Below are 11,949 nucleotides of genomic sequence, written 5' to 3'. Positions count from 1 at the left end.
TCTGCTGAAAGCTACAGATGTCAGAAATACAGCGTCGTATAGAGCCAAGGACAAAGAGGTCACTCACACTTTCACACATATACAACACAGTCTATCCGGGCTGAATCTGGCAGACAGAGGCGAGCTTATTATGAAGCCACAGTTAATAAAACCCTCGACTGCCCGTGCATTTTCACAAGGTGAGCCTTCTCGCCTCGGATGTGTGTGTGTTCATTATGAGCTTGAGCACCCTGTGAGTTTGGTTCTCTCTCCACAGGGAAATGTCAGTGAAAGGAGAAGAGTTTTTATTAGTGTTACATGAAACCAGCTGTCTAAACTGGCCGCCATCTCCAGACCAAGAGGCTATCTTCCGGTCTTCAAGCTGCCGCCAGACTCTTCAGCTGCTTCTCAACATCTCATAGTCCTCCGCTGCAGCTCCTGTGTCCAAATGCTCTCATCCCAGCCCGTAGGAGGCACTCAAACTACAAATGAGCTCAAAGCAATCCAACAACCACAGATTCAAGTGCTGATAAACTGGCAATCACTTGCATATTTGTAGTGTACATTCTGAAAGTCACCCCCAGCCATATGTGTGAGTATCTGCCCATGTGTATCTGCTCTGGTTGCTGCCTACTGCATCAATCACACCCTCTCACCGCCACAACAGCTGCCTCTTGTCATCGTTGCAGGGCAGCAGCTGAGGCGAGGGGCGGAGTGCGAAACCGCGTTTAACAGCCTCGGTTCTGGCTGAAGGGAACGCGGGGAGGGGGTGGGAGTGTGGGTTAACAGCACATCAGGATCCTATTTGGACCGGAGTGAGGCTCCTGGGAGTGGGACGGGCGTCGGCCGAGTATGCCATGAGAGGAAGAGGAAGGTCATGTGAGTGTGCGAGTTCATCTGCATGAGTTTTTATGAATGCATGTTTAATCATGGCTGCTCTGTTAGATCTGTGCAGCCGTCGGAGCCCTGCTGGATCGTGTTTAATGTGGTTGTTTTTATCTGCCGCTTTTTATAGTCGTCGTGGTGCAGTTGTTTGTGGGGGTGCGAGCGCTCCAGATCTCCGCAGCAGAACACTGAAGCACTGTCATCGTGCACTGCGGGGTTAAAGGTCAGGGCTGAGGCATGTGGCTGTCCACATCAGGCCTTGTTTGACACTTCACCTTTGACCTCTCGCTCCCTGCCAAGGCCGGCTGCCAGCCTGATGCTTTTTCCAGACTGTGGGATGCAAAGACTGAGGAAACTGATGTGCTATCTGTTGTTGGCTTCACTGAACGGAGCTACACCATCAGTCTTCTAAAGTGCCAACCCCCCCCCCCCCCCCCCCCCCCCCCCGGGCCTGTTTGATGGCTGCTTCTGGCCCATGTATTTGAAACACAAGAACAGTCTCAATGGAAAACATGAGTCTGACAGAAGCTAGATATGAGCTGGAGTTGGTGGTGGAAAGGTTTGGAAATAAAATGCTGAGGGAAATTGTGAAACCGGTGATGAAGAGCAGGTGAAATCGTTTCCAACCTCTACATCTGAATGAATTATTGTCTCTCCGACAAGCAGAGACCAGATCATAGCAGATGTTGTTTTCAGTTTCACTATCTCCTCCTCTCATTTACAGTAATGCAAAGACTTGAATTAAATCCCGAAGAAACTGTTAGTCAGAGCCTTTCTTTGCTTTTGGCTATTTTGTGTGGGCGTTCAATGCAATAAATGAGATTCGGAAAGTCTCTCCAACCTGTTGTTAGCTGGTTAGAGTTTGTACTACAGTATGAGACAGAGAAGACATAGCAGAGTAGACTCTCATTACTAATGTGTTAATAGCCAAGCACAAGGTGTTTAAACATGATGATTATGAGAACAATTAGTGAGTCGGTGCTCACCTCTCTTTTCTGTAGCATGCCACCACACACATACCCTTAAGATAATGTAAACAATCTACTCATGCCATTCTGAAACAGATTAGCAGCATGATGCTATTGCTGACAATGTATAGATGATAAAGCAGCAGCAGAGCCAATAGCATTCAACCACTAAGCACTTGAACTTCACACCGACGACAGCCTGACACCCAGCACAAAACTGAGCCTGCTTTTGACGGGACACCTTGCTTTGCAGAGGGCAGAGGTTTGTCGTTTCAGAAATAGTCTGTGTTGCAGATGAAGCACACCAACTGGCCTGCTGTCCATGACATTCCTGAATACCACAATGTGTGTGTGTGTGTGTGTGTGTGTGTGTGTGTGCGTGCGTGCGTGCGTGCGTGCGTGCGTGCGTGCGTGCGTGCGTGCGTGTGTGTGTGTGTGTGTGTGTGTGTGTGTGTCAACAAACACAAGCAGACAATGCCCCATATCCATATGTGAGACGTGTGTGTCATGATCAACCAATGTTTTTCTAATTGTGCCAAAGAAAGGGTGTTTTCTATACCACACAGATGCCACACTGTGCAACAATAAAGAGTGTTAAAAGACTCAATAACAAGTAGAAGTCCTCCAGAGTCACGAAGGTTAATGACAATATGGAAGACAATAAAACTACAATAATCTCCTGTGACATATCTTTGAATAAATGTGAAATTCTGAGCAAATGGCGAAATACTTCAAAATTCAGATTAGGTACAGTATATCAGGGAATGTACAAAACAGACTTTCCATCACTGGTTCAGGTTCTCATTGTTTTTTATAAAAGGTAAGCAGCAATGCCGCTCCTCTAACGCTTTTACAATGGCAACATATACAACATTGTTTCAAAGATAAAGAGTCTGGCTCCTTTGAATCACTGCCCACATCTCTGGTTTGAAAATTACATTAGAATACATTACATTACATGTCACTTTTATCCAAAGCGACTTACATACATTCAATACTGTGGACAATCCCCACAGGAGCAATTTGGGTGAAGTGTCTCAGGGACACAACGACATGCTGACTGCAGTGGGACTCGAATTTTCTACGTACCCCCAGATTCGAAGTCCAGCACTCTACCCACTGAGCCACAGCCTAAATGTGTTAGGATGTAGATAATTATCTATCTTGTTGGATCTTGTCAATCTGTATCAGTGATGCTTCAAAAGAGAGAAGAAAGAAAAGGAAATCCACCGAACTTCGGCCTCCATATTTAGAACAAAGACTCACTTCCTGTCAGCAGGAAAGGTGGCTGGTAGCTTCCTCCTTTACAAAGAACAGTGGCTGTGGAAAACCCTTCAAGTTGCCATTTTGAGGTGTAAAATCACTTCATCCTCCATGAAACACTGGTTGGAGGTTACACCCACAGTCACCTATACTCATGAAAGGGTTCCTGTGAGGATATGGACTGCTCAATGAAACTCCAAACAGGCCTTTTTGACTTGTCCTAGACAAATCAGGTGTTACTAACATTGATAATGTCATCGTTATAAGGGTCCCAGACAGACAAGACAGTTTGACAATGTTTGGCTGGTAATTGAGCTATTATTTTGAAATTATTTACACTTTTCCTACAGGGACCTGTGCTCTGTTTAAACGTTTGACACGAAGGACTTGAAGTAGAGCTCTACCTCATGGGTCTGAGGCTGACAAATGTCCTGACGTGAAATCATCCCTCTGCAGTCGTCTAGACCCCGTCAGCATCCCAGTTGTATGGTCTCTCCCTCTCATGTGCAGCGAGAACATTCCTGCTATTGCATGCACGTTATCCAGATAATGTCAACGAAACTGTGCAAATGTGTTTTGGTCACTGCTGAAACAGATCTGGAAGATGAAAAACGAGTGAAGACAAAGACGTCTTGTTGAAGTTAATCGACTTAACAACTTGTGACAAATAAATGCTTAGTTTGCATTCTCTCATTTCTACTTGCAGTTGTTGCTTCACATCTCCCCAAGAAAATCAGAATACCAGATGCAGAGCAGCTATTTCAAGTTCCTGTTTTATGAGTCAATCTTTTACCGTACAGACATTATTAAGACATTACTGGGGGGAGTTTGCCATGGACACTGCCTGTACATGCTATAACACATGTAGAGGCAGTGTCAAGAAAGCAGCAGAACAACGAGACAGGACTGCCTGAAATGGAAAACCTCCATTGATCTTCATGCGTTAAGTCATGTTAAATGACCATAAGTGTAATTCCAGTTGGCGACACAAGAGAGGCCCTCGCTCTGCCCTCCATACCACAGACTGCAGGGAGACGCCAGCACACAGGGGGAAGGGGGGGTGGCAGGAACAGGGAATTTTAATGCACACTCTTAACCCCACACACACACACACACACACACACACACTCACTCAAGCACATATATCACATTAACGTTTACAATTTAAGCTTTCTGCTGACGCCCTCATTCATACAGCTTTCTGGAAAGAGAGCGAGTATGGCATTCGTGTCGGACTAAAAGTGATCTTTTAAGTGTGAAACACCGACACCCAGCTGGATGTAGGATTTCAACATGTCCTCAAAGAGTTGTAGTTTCGAGTAACTCATGAGGAACACCAGCTGTGGTCTGATTTAAGTGTAGTGGCTGTTTAGATTGCAGTAAAGGGAAAAACATAAAAACAATCCACCTTCTGCTGCTCATCCTCACACCATTTCTCCTTCTCTCTATAACAGGTTATACCGATACTGTGTGCTTACCTAAAATAGCATATAGCATAAATTAAATCCTTTACAATAGTTATTTTATGCCAAGAGTAAGATAAGAAGATAGACACCCTTCTATTGTCTGTATAGTCATAAGAAGCTATAGCCTTATTTTGAAAGGACGGGTAGGTCTTGAAATCCATCTGGAAATAGAGAATTGGGTCAAACATCTGAGCTCTTGCATTTACAATCTACTCAATTCATGAATTATAATATTACAAGCTTTGGTGGTTACATTTTTCTAAAGTAAAGACATCTGACCTTCCACAGTCTTTCCATGTCTTCTCCTGAGAACCACCCACAGCTCTTCAGACGAGCTAATCTGACATGGTCTGGTGGTCCAGCTGCTGTGTTTTGGAAAACCAGTCCAGTCCAGATCCTCAACATCTCTGATGTTTACATATTCCCACATAATATTTTTTTTTAAATTAATCCCCGTGGGGAAATTGTTTCTCTGCATTTGACCCATCCTAGTGTTAGGAGCAGTGTGCTGCCATTTTGAACGGCGCCCGGGGAGCAGTGTGGGGAACCTTGCTCAGGGACACCTCGGTATCACTTTGTCTTGCCGGGACTTGAACTGGTGATCTTCCAGTTGCCAAGCCAAGTCCCTATCGACTTTGCCACCACCACCCTGGCCACCAGGGACAGCCAGTGTTCATTTAAAAATCAAACCGTGGGAAGAGACAGAGGGAGAGTGAGACAGTGACACTGACACTCTTTGACCGTTGGTCTGCATGGTGTTTAATTGCAACGTCCTTGATTTGATTTTGGCCGGCGGGGACCTTTGCTGATGAAACCCTGTCTCTCTCTGAACTCATCTTTCCCCGATTCTCTTTGCACTCTGTCAGACAGCAAAATTAACCCCCAAAAAATCTAAGATATTAGGCTAAATCGTGGCTGTTACAATCACACCAAAAACCCAAACGAAAAACCTTTGATCAGACAGAAAAACTGGAGGTGTAAGAATCAATAGCCTTTGAACAATCACGCTGAGTCTGATCTCTTTTCTCTGTCCAAAGACTTCGCTCCAGTATTGATTTGTGCACATAAAAGACATCAATAGTCAGTTGCACTTCTGACTCTACCTGATATACAGGGCATGCATTTACCTGTCTTTGCTGCACTTTCAAACAACAGACTGCTCTCTTTCTGGAAGATATACAACAAGCTTGAGTGGGAGCAGAAACTTGGTTTAATCGTATATATGGTTTAATTAGACCCACAAGTGCCTCGAAACAATCAATCGTCAGCAATCAATGTGATTTGAGATTATACATTTAAGATAAATATGTATCTTTTCAGGGATAATTGTCTTTCTTTCAAATAGAAAAAAATACAGCAAAACAATTGGATTAGATCTGCATTCAAGTAATGTTTCTCAATGATTAAAGCAGTTTTCTAGCCAACTACTTGTTTCAAAGATAACATTTTCCTCTTGCAATGTAGGGTAAAACTGATAGACAAACCAAGATGTGGGCTATGTACTGTGTCCTGTGTTTGTATGGAGCTATGGAGTCCCCTTTGCAGCTCTCTTGTGCCTCTCTGTGGCCACATACATGTAATACAACCTTTTACCAAACTACAGCTGGATTTAAAGGTCCCATGACATGGCCATTTCTACTGATCATAATTCCATTGTTGAGGTCTACTAGAATAGATTTACATTGTTCAATGTTGCAAAATCACATTGGTTTCTCATACAGCATCTCTGTATAGTATGTGTATTCATTCGCTGTCCTACACGGCTTGTTGGAGCTAACTAGCGAAAAATCTCGAAGAAACAAAACTATCTCTATAGGCTGATATTTGCTGGTGGTATCGGCTACCTATTTACTATAAAATGAGTAAGTTAATGTAATTATAAAAAGGGAAAATTAAACTATATATATTTCATATACCATGCGGGGCTATTCAAATAAAAAATATCTACCATATATGCTTTATTTATGGCGAAATATTTGCTATAAAAAGATCACACCTGAATCGATTAAAGCCCAATGACCAATCACATAGCAATCAATACATTAATTAATTGATCGGCTTAGTTCAGACTAAACGTCAAACGGATGTCAATAAAGGTTTTATTTTGAAGGATTTTATCCGGAAGTATTTTTTCTTAAAGGTCCCATACAGTCATTTCTAGTGCCATCTATGGAGGCAGGTTGTCGTGCAGTGACGAGCTGCAGCCGGCAGTCAGTCTGCAGACACTGAAGCTGACACACACACACACACCATGAGGCTGCTGCCAGCTGTTGTCTCTCTGTCCCTGACGGTGGCCCTCGCTTACTATGTGTACATCCCGCTGCCTGAAACCATCCAGGAGCCCTGGAGACTGATGATGCTGGATGTTGGTTTCCCGAACAACGATGCACCTGGTGAGAGATGGGAGATTTTTTTGTATTGGGAATGCATTGTGCTATATGTGCTGTAATGCATTTTCAGCTATGATTATGATCTAATCTGCACATAAAATGCTATAGCAGTAGTTTTCCCGATATAAAAAAATCTGTATTGCTTGTTCTGCACGTTACAACCTAACACACTTAGTCTGTGTGCACACTCGGAGTTTGATCCTACCCACTATGCCATGTGTTGAATAATATTAACCCTGCAATGACTGCCTTTAGATCAGTTGAGTTATTATCGCATGTCTTACAATTGTTTTTAGTTAAGCAGTGTATTTTCAGTTTAGATGTCATGACCTGTAACCTTCATGTATTGATTCACACTGAGTACATTTCCCTGTAAAAACCCCAGCATTATGCTCTGTTATGGATTTAAGTTATGGGTAGTTTACAGTGCTTCTCGTTGTCGTGTCATGCTTAAATCAGTTAAGGCTCATTAGTAATAGCAGGGAGAAAAAGCACAAACCTTGTGAAAGAGCTTTTTCAGGACAAACAGTTAATGAAGCTGTTTCCACACTGTTCATGTGTTGCAAAGCAGCCATCAGAGTTTGTTCTGGTTACAACATGCTCTTCACTTCACCTTTGTTCTACATTTGACACTATAGTCAGAGGGAGCTTAATGTTCTACTTATAGGGCCCTTTTAGCTCCACAGTATACTGACCATTGTGATATAATGTCTTGTTATATAACATTAACAACTATCATTGGGGATGAGGGAGTTTTAAAAACTAGAGTGAAGGTGTTTTTGATAATATCATACCTCATTGTCCACTAGATTTAAAATTGCAGCCACACCAAGACACACAACAAATGCAAACAAAACAATTCAATAAACCATAAAACGAACCCTAAAACAGAGCATTAACAAAGTATTAAAACATTCAATGAAATACTGTGGAGCATGGTGTGTAGTAGTGCTTTTGTTCTGTTTTTTTAAAGGCTGATGGCAATTGCAATGAAGGCCTTTGCTCCGAAACAAGCTTTACTAAAATACATCTAAATAAGGGACGTATCGAGTACTCCACCGTTACAGCATTGAACTAACATTGCTGCTTTTACGATAAACATTTTTAAAAGAAAATCAAAATGGAAACAGCTGTGGATGCAGAAGAAAAAGTGCCCAAATGCAGAAAATCCAGGCAGGAACAGTTCAGTGATTTATTCAGGAAGCGAGGATTCATAAGCTTACGGGCAAGCAGGTAGAGATCAAGGTCAGGAACAGATAGGGGCAGGGTACAGGGTCAGAGGCTGGAAATCCAACAACAAATATCTCCTAAGGCAACATGTCTCAGTGTGGCTGCATGGCTGCAAGCCCCCGATGTGTCAAACAGCTGTGTCTACTGGCCTTAGTTGAACCTGAGCATTGAGACAGTCTGAGATGTGGGGAGGAGGGCAGACGCACTGAGACACATCAGTAACCCAAAGTGCAGGAGGAGGGAGGTGACTAGGGGAGACAGCTATTTCTCAAGTCCATGCCAAGAGAGGAACACATCTGATCTTTCCCCAATTTTCCTTTTTCACTCTTTGCTTGAATACACCTTAAAGATATTGTGCTTTTGGGCGTTTTCCCTTTCCTGTTGTGGGTTATATAGATTGATGTAAATGGTCTGTAAAGGCTGAAATCCAAAAGTTCTCTCCAGAGGGAGTTTCTCTCCCACACGCTTCCCCCCTGCCTGAAACGCAGTGATTGGAGTGCTTCGTTACTACCGTAACATAACGACATCACTATGTTACACTAGCACTCCTATAGAGAACCGCAGTGACGCGTCCTAAAACCCGGATGTAAACTCCTTCCGGTTCTTTCGTCAAACACCAATGCAATTTCTCCATAGGATTTTGGAAAATAGCTGGAAATAAGGTCTGTGGTTGAAACACATGTAAGAGACGGATCACGTTTTGTTCAGCCGGATAATCTCCACATGTCTATCCTACTTTTATAATTTTCGAATCATAAATCTAGTCACCAGAAGCAAAATGCTAACGTTATGCTATAAACGAACTACAACAGGGTCGCTGCTTCAACGTCACGCCAACTTAAGATCCATATTCAAACATACAGATTGTAAATGGTACAAGTTGAAGCGTTTGTTTGAACAGTTAGCAGGAGGCAGGGACTTGCTTTCAAGCAGAACAGGGCAAACAAACTTAGAGGAGTGTTTACGTGTTCGGTGTAATGACGTAAAACGGCCTGGACAACTTGTGTAGTCCTATTCAGCCACATGTTAACAACCATCGTTTTTCAGACACGTAAACTCTTCAGAAATCACCAGTGGGGTCATGCTGATGTGTTTAATGTCGCAGAACAAAACGTGATCCGTCTCTTAAATGTGTCTCAACCACAGACCTTATTTCGAGCTATTTTCCAAAACCCTGGAGAAATCCCATTGCTTTTTGTCGAGAGAACCGGAAGCGGTAAAAATGCTAACTTACTTCCGGGTTTTAGGACGCGTCACTGCGGTTCTCTATTGGTTAGAGCTCTAACATTTGTACGTGATAGGCTAAGGGGCAGGACATCTCTAAGCGGTTGAATTAGAGATGGGCTCTGGTTTCCCACAGAGGGTCAAAAAAGGTGCTGCAGCTCAGGCAGTATGAGAAAAATAAATGCCTTTTTGAACATTAAAGCATGTAAACATGTCACAGTAGAGACACAAAATAAAAATCTGATACCTAAACATTATCATAACATGTCCTCTTTAAATGTCTTCTCGTTCCTCAGGCCTCATTGAAAGCTTGGCTAGGCTTTGATCATTACATCCAGTCCCTCAGGCAGTCGACAGAAGGTTTTGACGACATTATGCAGGGGCTGTGCAGCTCTCAGTCCGAAGGAGGGGTCATGCCGGGGGTTAAAGTCTGCGACATCACTTTCGCCGGCGTCCCTGTCCGTGTGTACGAGCCACCGGCTGGAGGGGAGGGTCATCTGAGGAGAGGGCTGATGTTTATCCACGGAGGAGGCTGGGCCCTCGGCACTACCAGTGAGTTTGGACATTCCTCTCGCCTTTCAGGGCAAATAGAGGAAATTGAAACAGAAAAAGACCGAAGAAGTATTTCCTTCGATGTTTCGGCTCTACAAATGGTGGTGATGGTTTATACTGTTTAAAGTTGGCAAAAGGCGTTTTGTTAGCTTGTTGTGTTCTAAAGAGGTTCTAAATGCAATAACAAGCTCCTCAGACTTGACTTGTTTTATGTAAAATGTTCTGCTTGGAGTGACATTTCTAGATTGTCTACATTTCACAAAATGAGTCTGTGTAGTAACTTTTGACTTTGTGCCTTGCTGTAAATCTTAAAAAACAAAATGCATATTTCAGCAACGATTTTTTTTGTTCCTTTCCCCATCTTTCTATCACATCCTCAGAGAAGGGGTCGTATGATGTGATCAACCGGATGTTGTCGGACGAGCTGAACACCGTTGTGGTCTCTGTTGAGTAAGTGTGCAACACTAATCTACAATTTGTTTCTGCTCATAGAGAAAGAAACACACTTGTTATGTTAACTCACACTGTAGAAATGATGACAACCCCATAACTACAGAAAGAGTCCATATAATCATATTCTCTAAAGTCTTCTATGCCTCCAGTAACTTGTAATTTGCAACCATTGTCTGTGTAGGTATCGTCTGTATCCAGAGGTGAACTTCCCGGTGCCGTATCTAGACTGCCTCGCTGCGGCCAAACACTTCCTGTCTGCAGGGGTTCGGGCCAGGTATGCCATCGACCCGGAGCGTATCGCTGTGTCCGGGGACAGTGCCGGAGGAAACCTGGCTGCTGCGGTCGCTCAGGAGGTACGGTCCAGATCTCCTGTGAAAATGTGTGTAACATGCAGAGGTGGAGGAAGTCCTCAGATCCTTTACTTCATGAAAAGTAGAAATACTTAGATTCTCCATGACAGGTACATTTCTATATACAAAAAGGTTCTGAAGTAAAAGTAAAAGGGTTATCCGCTAAATTGACTTGAAATATCAAAGGTAAAAGTACTCAAAAGGCAAAACAGCACTTTTCACAGTACATTATTTTATCCTGTTTTTATTGCATGAAAAAAATTGTTTTAAGAGCATTCTGATGTTGTAGTTTGTCACTTCGAGGCCAATTTTTGTTTCTTTTTAAAATACTGGGTACTACATTACTGCATCCTATGTAAGCATATCATGTGTTTTTATTTGTAAAACCATTAACTAGGATTGAGTAAAGTAACTTAGTTAACGTTCTGTCAGTATTGAGAGATTGAGGCCTTATGTTTCTTGCATTTTCCCAGATTTCCACAGATGACACTATGAGTGTGAAATTCAGCGTCCAGGCGTTGATCTACCCCGTGCTCCAGGCTCTGGACTTCAACACGCCCTCCTACCTGCAGAACCAACACATTCCCATCCTCTACCGGCCCATCATGGTCCGCTTCTGGCTGCAGTACTTCGGTGCTGACCTCTCCCTGCTGCCCCAGCTGCTGTCGAACAACCACAGCTCCTTACAGCACTCAAACATCACCCCAGAGCTGCGGGCGCGCGTAGACTGGACCGTCCTTCTGTCCCCGAAACACAAGAAGAACTACAAGCCTGTGATTGTGGAGAAAGGTTCCCAGGGGGGGGCGAGGGAGGTGCCGGGGCTCCTGGATGTGAGGGCCTCTCCTCTGTTAGCAGGACCCGAGGTTCTGGCTAAAAGCCCCCGAGCGTACATCCTGACATGCGAGCATGACGTGTTGAGGGATGACGGTTTGATGTACGCACGGCGCTTACAGGACTCGGGTGTCACGGTAACCGTCGACCACTACTTGGACGGCTTCCACGGGTGTTTCAGCTTTGTTACCTGGCCGATGGAGTTTGAAGTAGGGAAGAGAGCGGTCAGAGGTTACCTCGACTGGCTGCAGAAGAACTTGTAAGAGTGTGTGTGTGTGTGTGTGTGTGTGTGTGTGTGTGTGTGTGTGTGTGTGTGTGTGTGTGTGTGTGTGTGTGTGTGTGTGTGTGTGTGTGTGTG

General features: G+C 43.7%; 1 protein-coding gene across 1 annotated transcript; it reads left to right on the top strand.

The window, feature by feature from the left end:
• The first annotated feature begins 6,781 nt into the window (after nucleotides 1-6,781).
• Nucleotides 6,782-11,949, top strand: nceh1a (neutral cholesterol ester hydrolase 1a). The gene is given in 6 exon segments (XM_034235156.1): nucleotides 6,782-6,935; nucleotides 6,937-6,954; nucleotides 9,702-9,957; nucleotides 10,338-10,407; nucleotides 10,592-10,763; nucleotides 11,234-11,949. Coding segments are annotated over 6 exon segments (1,260 nt in total). The 5' UTR covers nucleotides 6,782-6,812; the 3' UTR covers nucleotides 11,855-11,949.

Source organism: Gymnodraco acuticeps, unplaced genomic scaffold (genome assembly GCF_902827175.1).
Source record: "Gymnodraco acuticeps unplaced genomic scaffold, fGymAcu1.1, whole genome shotgun sequence".
NCBI lineage: Eukaryota > Metazoa > Chordata > Actinopteri > Perciformes > Bathydraconidae > Gymnodraco > Gymnodraco acuticeps.
The sequence above is the reverse complement of the archived record's forward strand: the minus strand, read 5'-3'. Positions and strand labels throughout refer to the sequence as shown.